The 14017-nt window shown below is 40.5% G+C and overlaps 1 protein-coding gene and 1 long non-coding RNA gene across 3 annotated transcripts; one reads left to right on the forward strand and one right to left on the reverse strand.

Annotated features, from left to right (window-relative positions):
• The first annotated feature begins 1770 nt into the window (after positions 1-1770).
• Positions 1771-5817, forward strand: LOC130199634 (uncharacterized). 2 transcript variants are annotated; one of them, XR_008832867.1, is made up of 10 exons: positions 1771-1894; positions 2107-2241; positions 2622-2755; positions 3156-3293; positions 3384-3505; positions 3846-3961; positions 4075-4295; positions 4397-4563; positions 4873-4991; positions 5105-5817. It is a non-coding gene; the product is annotated as an uncharacterized LOC130199634 (long non-coding RNA). The 2 variants fall into 2 exon arrangements; XR_008832866.1 differs by having other exon boundaries at positions 1772-1894; positions 3412-3505.
• A 340-nt stretch (positions 5818-6157) lies between these two features.
• pink1 (PTEN induced kinase 1) lies at positions 6158-12509 on the reverse strand. Its single transcript, XM_056423641.1, has 8 exons — positions 12153-12509; positions 11221-11493; positions 11001-11104; positions 10699-10881; positions 8601-8764; positions 8368-8495; positions 7243-7473; positions 6158-6986 (listed from the first exon to the last, which is right to left on the reverse strand). Exons 1-8 carry the CDS (start codon positions 12507-12509, stop codon positions 6702-6704), a joined length of 1725 nt encoding a protein of 574 aa, XP_056279616.1. The 3' UTR covers positions 6158-6701.
• Positions 12510-14017: the final 1508 nt, after the last annotated feature.

Here is a 14017-nt window from a genome sequence, read left to right on the forward strand (position 1 = left end):
TTACTACAGCTGAACAACCTAATGTAAGATATTAGTTCACCAGTGTTCCGGTGCGGGGCTTTTATTGTGAAGGAGCAGAAGGAAAAAGATAAAGTTGTCGTGTTTCTTGTGTTATTAAGTAACGTAAAACCCTCAGTTACACTGAGAATTCAGAGAATCGTATCGTACATGTATATGTATATTTATATCGATGTATGCGTGTGTATTTAATAAATACACACACATACATCGATATAAATATGATGAAGATGAAAGTTCCTGTTTACCCAAACACATGACACAATTAATGAGTCTTTTCAATATGTCCCTCTTGTTCTTCACCTGTTCATTGTGCAGCTCCGTTGCCGCTTGTTCGTTGATCTGTAGAGCCGCTCCGTGTCCCCAAAAGTTTTCAAAGCACCGATGCTTGTAGGTGCCGAGTCGTACTTTGGTGTCTCGTTGCTGCCTCGGTTAGACAACTCAAGTTTGCAAAGCCAGTGTGGCTCCCAACACCAAATCGATCCCTTGCAACAGGCATCCCCAGCAGTCCGGTGTGCAGAGCTTCTCGGAGCCTGAGAGCCGTTGGTAGCGCTCGTAGTTGGAACTTTGAAAGTGGCGAACGAACCCCTGTCCCGCCTGTGACGGGCTTTGTAGCGTCGGCGTCGGTCTTAAAGTTCGTTGAGAAAGGCCTTATAATTATATCCTCGACCAAATCGATATATTCTCCTCCTTCCGCCATTGGGGTTGAACAAACAGCTTAGTAGTACGCGAATTATTTCGTTTATCAAATTCAGTTTCCTAGTTCTGAGGTTTTGCATCTACCTGCCCATAGGACCCGCCTCTCAATATTGGTAATCCAATCAAAAGACGTGCAGCACTACGCCTGCTCGCTGCTCCTGTGCCGGTTCCGGGGCCTTCGAGAAGGCCTACAGGAGCCAACTCTAAAGCTGATTGGTTGACACAAAATGTTCATTTCCATTCACTTGAAGCTACCAGCGCCCGCAATGTTGATTCTGAAGGCCTAAGGGCAGATTTTAGCCCCCTGGCAACACACGATGGCTGAATATGATTGGATAAAAGATCTAAAATAAAGACCAGCCCTCCAAATCTCAACCTGGCGCTGTCAGCAGCGCAACCAAGAGGAACGCTATGAAATTAAGAGAATAACTCTTACTCTGGGAAATAATTGAATACATATTTGTGGGCAAATATATTTAGAAAAAAATATATATTCTGATGATGTTTAGGCCAGCAGAGAAGGCCTTGCTGGCCCTGACGGCCCGCCACTGGTCGGATCTCCTTGGTCAACTCAGCCGACACTTACATTTCTGTGCACCTATAGACTGATGTTGACGGTAAACGCATTGATCGGGAGCACGTGAGGGTTTTGATAAAGTTAGCGGAAGGATTCACGTGCCACAACATCCGGTTTTGCAAAGTTAGCGGAAAGAACTACGTGAAACAACATCCGTTTTTCAAAATAAGATGTCGACAAATCGCACACTAGCATATACAAGTAAACAATTAACTGATCATCATTCCCCCAAATTAAAAGTCCTCAATGTTTAAAGAAATCGGTCATTTCTTTCATGTTTGAAGTGCTTTATATATATTTTTCCTCATAATGCCCGGCATCCACTGATGCAGCTGTGTTCAGGACAATCCAGACTTCCATTATCCTGGGAAGCAGACATATCTACTGTCCCAATTGGGAGAAATGTCAAATTAAAAGTCCTAAATGTTTAAAGAAATCGGTCATTTCTTTCATGTTTAAAGAAATCGGTCATTTCAAAATCTAATAAAAATAACCTTTTCATGTCATGTAGGATGAATGCTGTTGGAGTGAAGTATAGAGATCAACAAAAATACCTCTATTTTGAGGGCCAAGTTACCTACACATCGTTTTTGGAAAGTGGTGAGTGGAAAACCTAATGAATTTCAGTCTAACACAGGAAACAAACTGAAGCTGTCGGTTTGGGGGCATGGTGCAGATTTAATGAACTATTACTAAGGAAGATATACCTTAACTGTTGAGGTTTATATTGCTTATTTTATTAAATTTCCCTTGTTCTGGAGTTCATATTAAATTTTAAGTGCATTTACTTTTTATTTGTTTAATGTTCACAGCTTCCAAGAAGTTCAGCATCCCAACCTTGGACTAAAGTCTTTGATGACACAAAGACTGAGGTTGATGAGGAGGTCTTTGATTTCCTCGTGAAAAAACAAAACCTAGGTGTCCTCGAGAAGGTCCAAATTCAGATGGTAAATTTCTTAGTGTCATTAATTTTTCTTTTTTCATGAGCAGGGTAGTGTAGAGTGGATAGTGAAAGCGAGAGAGATTGGGGGAATCAGTAGTCATGATCACTGCATTGGGCATTGCCAACATGGACCATGTGCTTAACCACGTAGCCACTGAGCACACCAGTGTCATTCATTCTTTGAGTCTTGGCGAGCCTAACATGTTCTATTTAAGACGAGCAGATAAATCTGATGGATTGTTAGTTTATTATAGTTCCAATAATCTTTGTTTGTGTGATTTTTTTGTGTGGATTTTTTTTGTGTTGGTAGTTACTTTAATACTTTTGGCAATTGTATGGTGTTAGTGTTAATCACACCAGCTGAATGTTTGCATGGTTTGACAGATTGCCTGAGTTCCCCTGCAAGCAGCTCCTTTACCAGCTCCAGTGGGGATATTGATGGGGACTCTGATGACACCGTAATATTGCAGTGCAGTCCTGCCACAAGACGGAGAGCTGAAAACACCTCTCTTGCCAAAGTAAGCAATACTGATTGCACTACACGCCTTCAAAAAGTTTACATTTTAAACAATTAATCGATTTGTTGTTTGGTCAATAAAATGTCAGTTTCCCAAGCCGCAAGATGACGTCCTCAAATGTCTTGTCCACAAACTAAAGGGATATTGAGTCCATTGTCATAAAGGAACAAAGAAACCAGAAATATTAACATTTAAGAAGCTGAAATCTTCTTAAAAGCTTATTTTCTTTCAAAAAAACCTACTCAAACCAATTATTCGATGATCAAAATAGTTGATTAATTTTTGTTTGATTAATTGTTGCAGCTCTACATAGAAGTCTTGTGTGCTAGTAGATGAGGAGATTTATGTGTTTACATTGATCTGATTTTATAGTAGTGTAATTTTTTTTAATGTCACCTAGATGATTGAAGATGTTCTAAAGAACAAACCTGTCGGAGAGAGGATCATCAATGAGTATGCTCGGACAAAAAGTCTTAACAGACGGCAGGCGGAGCGACATGGTCAAGATATTGGTTGCACAAATAACAAGTGAACATGGGTATGCTGAAATATTATTTAATTCACAACTAACGTTTTGTATGCACCAAGTTTGCTGACTGTGTCATTTACACTCCAATATTTTCAACAGTGCTCATAGTTTGTGTGTATATGTGTAGGACAAGTCCTTCAAGGCGTGTCAAAGAGGACCACGCAAAGGGGATCATCAACTTGTTCCCATACCTGGCTGATCCAAGGAGCAAGTTTGGTTATGTAAGTACAGAAAACAATTAGTCCTACCTATTTAGTCTTCACTTCTAAACTCAACAGTTTTCGAGCATGATGTACAGCTAGATTTAAAAAATATGTATATATGAACTGCTTGGCTATAGTTTGAGAAAAACTAAAGATGTTAACATTCATGCACGTCCACCATCTCTGCCGTTTTTCCTTAACTGATAATTTAAAACCCTTTTGAGTTTAGCAGTCAAGTCTTGAGCAAGTTCAGCTCAGCTGCTGCATTTTTTAGATTTAAGTGTTAAAATATTTTATCCTGCTAATTCAAACTTGTTCAAAATAACAATTCATTTCACTCTGAATAATACCTTTTTAGGAACATTTTTACAATGCAGAAGATAGGAGTGGGTACCTGGCTTGGAGATTGAAGTTTGTCCAAAAGGAAGCTTCTGATGGACAAAAGAAGGCCATGAGACTCAAGAACACAAATGGGTATGTGTTGTTGTTACCTGTAACCAAACTGCATACATGAGAATCATGGCAGAGTTCCCAAGTGTTGTTTATTAAATCCTAGGACACTGTCATATCCATATCCACTGTTACAGGGGGCCCATCAGCTGAAAGAGACTTGAGGGAGGACAATCCCCTAATGACAGACAGCTTGTGTTCTGAGGCCATTGCACTGATGAAGCATACAGCTGATAAAGGAATTGTTATGACGAAGATGAAGCAGACCTTCAACTATCGTCAAAAGATCATTCATGATCCAGTGAAGTCCTCTGATGTCTTTCTGGCCTTCCCAAGATTCCTGGACATACAAGGATTAGTATGTTCAACTTACTTCATTGTAACTTGTATTTTAACTTGTAACTTGTTGACTTGTATTTAAGAAACATCATTAACAACACGATTTCATCTATTCTGCAGATTGAGCAAGATTTTACTTTGATTGATGATGCCATCTCTGCAAAGTTCCTGGAGAAGTGGCCCACAATTTACAAGCAAAAAGTCCTTGAACAAAGCCGTGGTCTCACAGTCAGATGATCTGCAGTACCTCGTCCAGGCTGCTGAATCCACAACAGAAGTCGAAAGTGGTGAGGCGAAATAAATGGATTATATTGTTCTGTTTTGGTTGTGATAAGATTGAATGTTTTTAGGAAAAAAGCACTTGATGCAGCTGGATTAATCAGTTGGTCCAACAATGTAAGACAGGAAATAAAGGAGCTGGCTTAAGTTCAGGAAGTAGTGGAGCTGTGCATAAAGCCTATTTATTGTAAATGGGAGCATTAGAAGTGCAACACTATTTGCGCAGACTTTTTTTTGGTACATAAAGTAGTGTTTAGATTTTTGTATTAAAGTAATCCTGGAAGTGTTTGTTTTTAATTATTACTTTATTCTTTCAGGATGGGACAGTGACATGTCGTCCATTTTGATCCTTGTGCACCTGCTGCCGCCGTCACCTCAAGGCCGAAAGAGACCAGGAAAGCTCTCCGCCAGTGAGAATCTTGTGAAGTTCATCAAGGTAAGGCTGCCATACAGGAAACATCACGAGCTATATCACACCACATATCTTTTTGTCGTTTTCTTGGTGTTTAAAAAAAAAGCTGTTTTCTCAAACTTTTTCTTCTGTCACAGACAGGGACCAGCATCCAGGGGCATCCCGATGGAATCGCAGGCAGCCTTCAACCATACCTGCTTGCTGTGGGAACTCAGAGCAATGTGATTCACAAGTACTTCATTGACAAACATGCAAGATCTTGTAAGTCATCTGGCTCTCTTGCTTGATTTGATGAGCTTTTCAAAGCTCACTTTGTCTTTGGCACTTCGTACAACCACGATCTCGTCAATGTGTACAACTTCCTTCAGTCAACCATTTATGAAATCGATATTGATACAACCAAGGTGAATCCTAGAGTTGCAGAGTTGAGGCTCGGATGCTGCGTTGAGTAGATTTTTCTGATTTGTTTTTCTGTGAGGGCTCCATTACAGAATTACGGTATTCTGAAATGTTGTTTTTCATTTGTAAGAGCTCTCAGACAAATACTAATTTAGTTGTATGTGTTAAAATTCATTGTGACATGCCAGTTTTTCATAAGATCCACCATGCTGTTGTGAAGGATGAGACATTGTTTTTTGTTACTTTTGCACTACAAACGGTGTCTCATCGAGCATTTTAATGCATTTCAAGTTTTGTACACAACAGACGGACCTCATATTGTGTTTGTCAACGATCTTTTCTGTCACAAAGCATTCGATTTACAGGTGTCTTGCAGTCATAATTACTCCAGTTTTTATATTGTGCCATACTGTTTTCTGTGAACACTTAATAAAGTAAAGGTGTCACTTAAGGTATTGGGTTCTGATCTATTTTTTTCACCTTTTTAAAAACTTTGCCGTGTATAATGACTGAGTGTAAAAAGTTATATAGTGAGTAAAATTCTGTTCTATTCATAATAATGTTAAACTCTTTTGAGTAACATTCACTTCATAATATATTCTATTTGGAGTAAAATGATGTACCATTTATAATTTTGAGTTCTATATTGAGTCAAATTCAGTTCTATACAGAGTAAAACTAGGGTAGAGTTGTTTTTATTTTATGCTAAATGGATTGAATTATCAGGTAGAGTAAAATTCAGTTCTATACAGAGTAAAACTAGGGTAGAGTTTTTATTTTTTGCGAAATGGAGTGAATTATCAGGTAGAGTAAAATTCTTGCACTAAATAGAGTAAATTTAACTGAAAGTTTAACTGTCATAAGAGTAAATTTTACTCTATTTGGACTGGGACCAAATGTTGTCTTTAGAGTAAAATTGTATTCAATTTGAGTAAATTTTACTCAGCCAATTTTACTGTGTAGCTTCCATCGTTGGGACAATTAAGTTGTCTGGTGCTCACAATAATCATAATAAAGATACAAGAGATAACAAGGTTAGTTCTCCAAGACAATTCAAGGAAATGAAGAGGAGAAAGTTGAGCACCAATAGACAACATAAGTTAAGGGGTGAATTAAACCATCTAAAAATGCATATTAACTGTTGTAATATACTGAGTGTTTTAGATGACGTGCAACAGTGTAAAGAGTACAGTGTCAGTGACGTTTGCCTTAACAGACATTAGATTCAAATATCCCAAACAAAGATGTGTCGGTGAAAATCAAAGCAAGTTTTAACTTGAGGCTCCCAGTAAATTCATACCGATGACTCCTCTGCCTGAATGAGTGGGAGTGGCTCTACGCCGACCGAACGCAGGCCTGATGCTGCTCTCGGCCAAACAGGAGGAAGCCCACAGCGGTGCGCAGGTCTTCCAGGTCCAGGTTGGACAGGAAGCTCCTCTGTAGCTCCGCCTCCACCATGTTCCCACTGGGTCCACTGCAGCCCTTCAGAAGAACCACGGCCGACTGGCACAGCAGCCAATCGGCCAGCTTTCTCATGCCAACGCTGTCCTGGTTGGCGAGGACCTTCCCTCCCCAGAGGCTAAGATGTAGCATGTTCGCTGCCACCCGGGCACTGGGGCGCTGCAGAGTGATGATTAACACAAACGTATTGTTAGCAGAGCTGGACATGAATCAGGATTTTTATTTTAATCGAATTTGGTTGGTAAATATGAAGATTTTCATTTCTTTTTTTTCATTTTCATCCAAACAGAAAATTCATTGGCATGAGATGATTTCAACCACATTAACAGTCAAAAGAGGCCAGTGCATATGTATGTATGTATATGTATATATAAATATATAATAATTAAATATATATATATATATAACATATTACCTTGCTTGGGCTCCTCCTGAGGAGGAATCGGATCACTAACTGGACATCAGCTGGAACATCGGAGGGCAGAGGAGGAAGCCACGCCTCCTGGTAGTCCCTGCTCTCCAGTCTCACTGCCCGATAGAATGGGTTGGGCTGGCCGAATATCTCATAGGAGATGGCCCCCACTGCCCAGGCATCCGCCTTGCTGTAGTCAATCACCACACCACACCCTGGAACTGCAGTGATCACCTATGAGCAGACACATTACGATCAACTGTCATGCCTCGTAATATTGTACAAGTGGTTGTTTTTCTTGGTGTGTCAAACTTTGGTTGTATGTTTGCATGCATGTTCTCAAAAATATTATACATTTGTGTGTTTAAATGTTGAGACATGTGTTGTTTTTGATCATCTACAACTGATAATGCTTTGTTTCTTTATTACAATTTTAACAAGCTCAAGTTGTATAGGAATAAAGAAGAGACTGCTCAGCAACTGTTAGCCAATTCTTCTTTTTCTGAATCAAAATAGACCCTTTTTCAGGCGTATCATCAAATATTTAAGTGTGCATCTTAGCATGTTTGGATTTTCCCCCCGGATCATACAGATGAGTTAGCAAGCTTTAAATATCCAAATAAAATCATTCACAACATCAAAATGTTGCTGCAGTAAGTTACGTAAATGGTTGGAGTGGATAGTATACTAAGATGAGTATGTATTTAAAATGGATTGAAGGCGTTTACGAGGAAACCTACACGTTCTATTGGCGTTTTCCACAGCTGCCATCACCATGTCATCGTATTTGACATTCTGTACATGACCACAGATAAAGAATGTGTAAAGACCAGTGACGTGTCTGCTCGTAATTGCTCTATGGTCGAACATTACATGCTAGGTTTCTCCATCAAATACATGGATATATCTGGCCACGAAATATTGTGTTCACTCACTAACAGCACACGGATCTGGAAAGTGAATTTATTGCGGTTAATGCAGGATCTTTGGTGGTTCATGCCCTTGCGTAGCTTGACAAGCTGTTGCTCTCCACCGTACGACCTTGGCCAAACTGCCTGTGCACACTTATGTGCATCACCATTGTTTGTGAACTGTAAAAGGTTTCTGTCAAGAACTACTTATGCCTACCTCAGGGGCCATTAGGGAGGCATTCCCTCCTCTGTTGACCCACATGCTGTTGAAAGGCAGCTTTAGAGTAGAGTCCCTCTGGGACAGGCAGCAGCCAAAGTCAGTAATCACTAAACGAGGGCATCCGTCTGCATAAATGCAAAATCAATTGACATTTTTATAATGGAACTGATGAAATCAGATCTCTAATTGATGTCTGGATTGTTCTCTTACTGAATCAATATCGATCTAACCCGAGTCAAACTCCAACAGCACGTTGTCCGATTTGAGATCCCTGTGAGCAACACCCTGTCTGCACAGGTGGTCAACCCCCTCGAGGAGCTGCAGCACCATCAGGGAGCCCTGTCTGCGGCCCGGTGTGGACACCTCCAGGTACTGTCGCAGTGAGAAGGGGTAGCTATAGCACAGAAGAAGAGAGCATATTAGTCCTACTCAATTGGATGCCCCATGTTTTTTTCTATACAGCTCTTACATTTTTCTTGAAATCAACGCCACTATTTGTAACAAGAAAAAGCAACATACAGGACTGTCTCAGAAAATTAGAATATTGTGATAAAGTTCTTTATTTTCTGTAATGCAATTAAAAAAACAAAAATGTCATGCATTCTGGATTCATTACAAATCAACTGAAATATTGCAAGCCTTTTATTCTTTTAATATTGCTGATTATGGCTTACAGCTTAAGAAAACTCAAATATCCTATTTCTAAATATTAGAATATCATGAAAAAGTATACTAGTAGGGTATTAAACAAATCACTTGAATCGTCTAATTAACTCGAAACACCTGGAAACACATTTTCAAATGTTTGATTTTGTTTTGCTGTTATAAATCTTTTTTACTTGGTCTGAGGAAATATTCAAATTTTATGAGATAGGATTTTAGAGTTTTCTTAAGCTGTAAGCCATAATCAGCAATATTAAAAGAATAAAAGGCTTGCAATATTTCAGTTGATTTGTAATGAATCCAGAATGCATGACATTTTTGTTTTTTTAATTGCATTACAGAAAATAAAGAACTTTATCACAATATTCTAATTTTCTGAGACAGTCCTGTATGTGTCACCATGGTCGGCACTGACAGGTATTGCTCATCAAAGATGCATCTTTAAAGCAAGACTACTGTACTGTAAATCGTTTGACAATGGTGAAGTGATCAGGTTTAAATGTGACAGGAAACAGTATAACAAGAAGGAGCCGCCACAGAGAGCACAATGTTAACCCGATTCTATTTCAGCTTAAACTTTTAAGTGGTCATTACTTATAATTCCATGTTTTGTCAAACAACTGTGTCATTACTAAATATATTTAGCTGTTTGCACTAATCAGTTGAAAAAGTGTCGTGCACTGATCATGTTTAGCAGAGATAACTTAGTATGTTACGTTTCTGTAAGGGGGGGAGGGGCCTGTAGGATTCGTGCCTTGCGCAGCACACACAATGTAAGGTGTTCCCAGGTGTTCCCATTTAACAATGTTCTTGCTGTGTCTCTTTTTTCTACCTGTCTGAGTGCAAATATATACATTCCAGTGCTAGTGTATTGTTAGGATTGTATTTCTGCAGTGGCACATGGTTTTAATCCTCATTTCTCACCAAATACTGTTTGTAGTTAAAAGAATGTTTAATTTCTAAGGTACTTATTTTAAAATTGCTTGAAGTTTATGTTGCATAAGTATGAATGTTCCACCACTTGTTTTTTACAGTGTATGCCCGAGACTGCAGATAAGTGTTCTGTTTCGATATGTTTAACCCAGTTCCTCTGTCCAGTCAAGTTGAAATGAAGAATTTAAATGCCTGTCTGTATGTTACTGTGTAATGTTGCATTCCTCCTCTTGTAAAGTTGGAATTTTGGTATTGACTCAGTAAAACATTTAAACTGTTACATTGCAATGTTTTGACTAAATAAATCCCATTGGTATACACAATTCATTGTTGTTTTTCTTTTCTTCTCTACAATTTTCTTGAAACAATGAATACAATCTTAAAATAAAATAGTGTATTTTATTAGAAGTAAAGACATTACTTAAATTAAACTAATGATCTTAAGTAGCAATTACTAATGTTATATTAGTGATCTGTTCATATATTCTTATGTATGTTTAACTTAATCGTTATTTCATTAAACTTGGACTAAAGAAAAGAAATACGAGGAGTTGCTGGTGACAGAGGTCACCAACAACTTCTCAGCAAGGTAAAACAATTAACTGTGTCCTGCTTTTGTGTGGAGAACTACTCACACCATGTGCAGCGTGAGGTTAGATTACGACAACTCACGGCATGATTGACTTATTGTTTTTAAATCATTGTAAGAGGGGGAGAGACGGCAGGTCTTACTTCTTCATGATGAGGAAAAGAGTGCGATTGTTGCCCAAACCATCAGGGTTAAGCCTGGCTGGCAGCACAGCTGGATACTCTTCTTGGGCACCTGGTAGCATTGGGACGTCCGCTGTGAAAGCCCGGTACACTCGGATCACATTAGGGTGTGCCGACATTCTCTTGGGCAGGACCCCAAAATGTCTGCATGTAGAGAGAGAGAGAGAGAGAGAGATCACAGCAGTTCAGCATCCTTCCGTCACCCTGTTCAGGTGTGCAGGACTAGGAATGGCCACTAAAAGCACTGAAAGTGTAACACGTGCCCATCCAGAGTGATTTCTTCTTTCTCTTGATTTAGGGCCAGGGGGCCTGCAGGCACCAGCTCCTGTGACATGGATTTTAATATCGCCTCACTTGACGACCCTGCCTGCAAACAAATGGCATCAAAACTACCCGTCAGTACTGATTTGTTCCCGTCATCAGTTACACTGGACTAACACCTAACACTGGGGGGGAAATTGTAGAACATTGTAGAATACTGACCCCAAAGTTCCACATCATCTTGACAGCCATCGGGAAAGTTTGAAGGGAGCAGCATGTCAGAGATCGAGTTGTCTCTTCTTGCTCTTCCTCTCCTCCCGGCTGAATCTTGGAGCACTTGCCGTTACTCTCCTGAGGTGCAAACCGAGCTGCAGCCTCGTACACGGCAGCATTGGAGCCTTTCCCAATCTGATTCCCAATAGTGTAATCCTCCAGTTTATATCCAGAGGTGAATGGTTTGAATGGGCTCTGGAATCTTTTCTTCCTGAACACTGCCTGCAAATGGGGAGAAATATTTTGCAGAAACATGAAGATGTAGAAAGGGAGATGTGTACACGTTCCATCCTACCATCCTTTTGCATGGATTAAACCTTCTTAAAGTTATTTGGAACATTATTAAACAACTTATTTTATAATTCCTACAGATGTTATCAAAGGCTTTTACAAATGTAACCACATCAACTGGCAATGACTTAAAAATCATCACACCATGAGAAGTAGCAGTAATAGTAGATAAGACACAACACACAGCTGCCAGGTGGGAAAAATACTCTAATTAAAACTACTGTTAATTATTAACAGTGTAAAGGCATTTAATTATGATAATATCTCTGTAGTAAATATTCTTACGGTTATAGAATGTTTTATTACACATTAATTAAAATAGTGCATGTAGGTTATCTCCTTTGTTGAGAAATATAATGTCTAACAATGTATACTATGTTAAAATGTGATCTTGTGTCGTGTATGTACAGTCTCAATCAGCAAGAACATAAATAGTAAAAATGGGAGTTGTCAGGTAAACGTAGTGGATTAGAAGTAGCACACAATGAAAATACTTAATATACGTAAATTAACGTTACAAGTCACCCAAAAGTACGTTAGCGTCCGCACAGTAGTTACTAAAGAACCACACTTTTAAGGAGACACCACACCTGGATCTCGTCACATGTCGCCGCACTCGTCCTGTCGTCCTCGAGCTGCTGTTCGATCAGCCCCATGCCGAGACCGAAAGCCAAGAACACGGCCCTGTTCCGCGGGGAGCCGCCGCCGAACCTCCTCCTGAAGCCGGCGGACTGGAGCTGGGCGGCCAGGCCCGTCAAAGAGGAGCGGTAGTAGCGGTACCGAGAGGGCAGGAAAGCCTGAGGCTGGACGGTGCGGGCCAACGGCCCGACACGGAGGCGGACCGCTCGGAGCTTTGCTGCGAATCGGCCGCCCGACTTGAGGAGACCGAGCTGAAGGACCGACCGGCCCAACTCGAGCCCCCGGCTGATAGCGTGTTTCACAGACATATTTTACCCGGGGGGTCACTGTCCCTCCGCTTGTATCAGGCAGTCCTCACCTCGCGTACCTTCAAGCAAGGACAGTTTTATGGTAAACAAAACAGCTGCTACTGAGCATTCGCGAGAATGACAGGCGAAGTTAATCGAGTCTGCAGCACTCTATTTACGTCTATGACGTTTTTTGGAGGTCAGTTTGGAAGAAACGAAATCCGACAGGGAAAACTTCAATTTAATGGTCGTTCAAGTTGCAATTTAAGTCGACTTTGCCAACATAAACATACTTACGTATAATACAGGGGTGATTTACCTTCTGGTATTTATTTATTTTACTTCATGTTTGTGTTGTTCAATGTGCTGTAGCAACTTTGTAGTTCACTATTTCCATTCATTTTATTTGTGCTTTGTAAGTATTAATACTCCTACCATCTCTTTTGACAGGAATCCTGCAGATCCATGAAATCAGATTTGTATAAATATTTAGCCCAAGGATTCTTTAGTCACTAGTGTAGGTCCTCTGTCGACGCGTGTGAAGCTCAGACACATGAGCCCAATCCCAATGTCCTCCCTAAATTCGTAAACCTTGAACCCTCACAGACTTTTACATTACATTACATTACATGTCATTTAGCAGACGCTTTTATCCAAAGCGACTTACAATAAGTGCATTTCAACCTAGAGTACAAACTAAGAACAACAAGAATACAGGAAGTAACATTTCCTCAACATAGTCGAACTACAAAAGTACCATAAGTAAGTGCTATTTAAGTGCCACTGAAGTGCAAATCTGTGTTTTAATCCAGATATAGTCAGAAAAGGTGTGTTTTCAGTCTCCGACGGAAGATGTAGAGACTTTCTGCTGTCCTGATGTCAGTGGGGAGCTCATTCCACCACTGAGGAGCCAGGACAGCAAACAGTCTGGATTTCGAGTGATTAGCTCGAGGTGCAGGAGTCACAAGTCGGTTGGCTGTTGCCGAGCGGAGCGAACGTGCCGGGGTGTACGGTGTGACCATATCCCGGATGTAGACGGGGCCCGATCCGTGCAGAGCACGGTACGCCAGAACCAGTGTTTTGAAGCGGATGCGGACCGAGCAGCCACCAGTAACCAGTGGAGAGAGCGGAGGAGCGGAGTGGTGTGGGTGAATTTCTTAACTGATGTCACCTGTAAATGGTTGAGTGGAAGAGGATGTTTGGCCTTGACATGTGGTAAATAAGGAGAAAGCACTTAGGTGCAACATATTGTTGGAGTTTCAGGACAGCGACACACCACCTGGACGGTACTCACTGGGAGAAACTGCGGTAGACTTTTACTTTAAATCTATAAAGCGTTTATTCAAAATCAAGATACACATAGACAATCATGCGCATGGACCCCAATCCAGAGCTGTCACCAATGGCCCCAGCGCTGCAGAAAGGATGCCGGTTCAGAGTGTGCGGCCATTTTAAATAGCCGAAAGGTACAGTTCTGATTGGTCAGGTGAAAAGGGGGTGGGGTTTTCTCATTGGCTCTTGTTCCTCTG

This window comes from Pseudoliparis swirei, chromosome 9, assembly GCF_029220125.1.
Source record: "Pseudoliparis swirei isolate HS2019 ecotype Mariana Trench chromosome 9, NWPU_hadal_v1, whole genome shotgun sequence".
NCBI classification, from domain to species: Eukaryota; Metazoa; Chordata; class Actinopteri; order Perciformes; family Liparidae; genus Pseudoliparis; species Pseudoliparis swirei.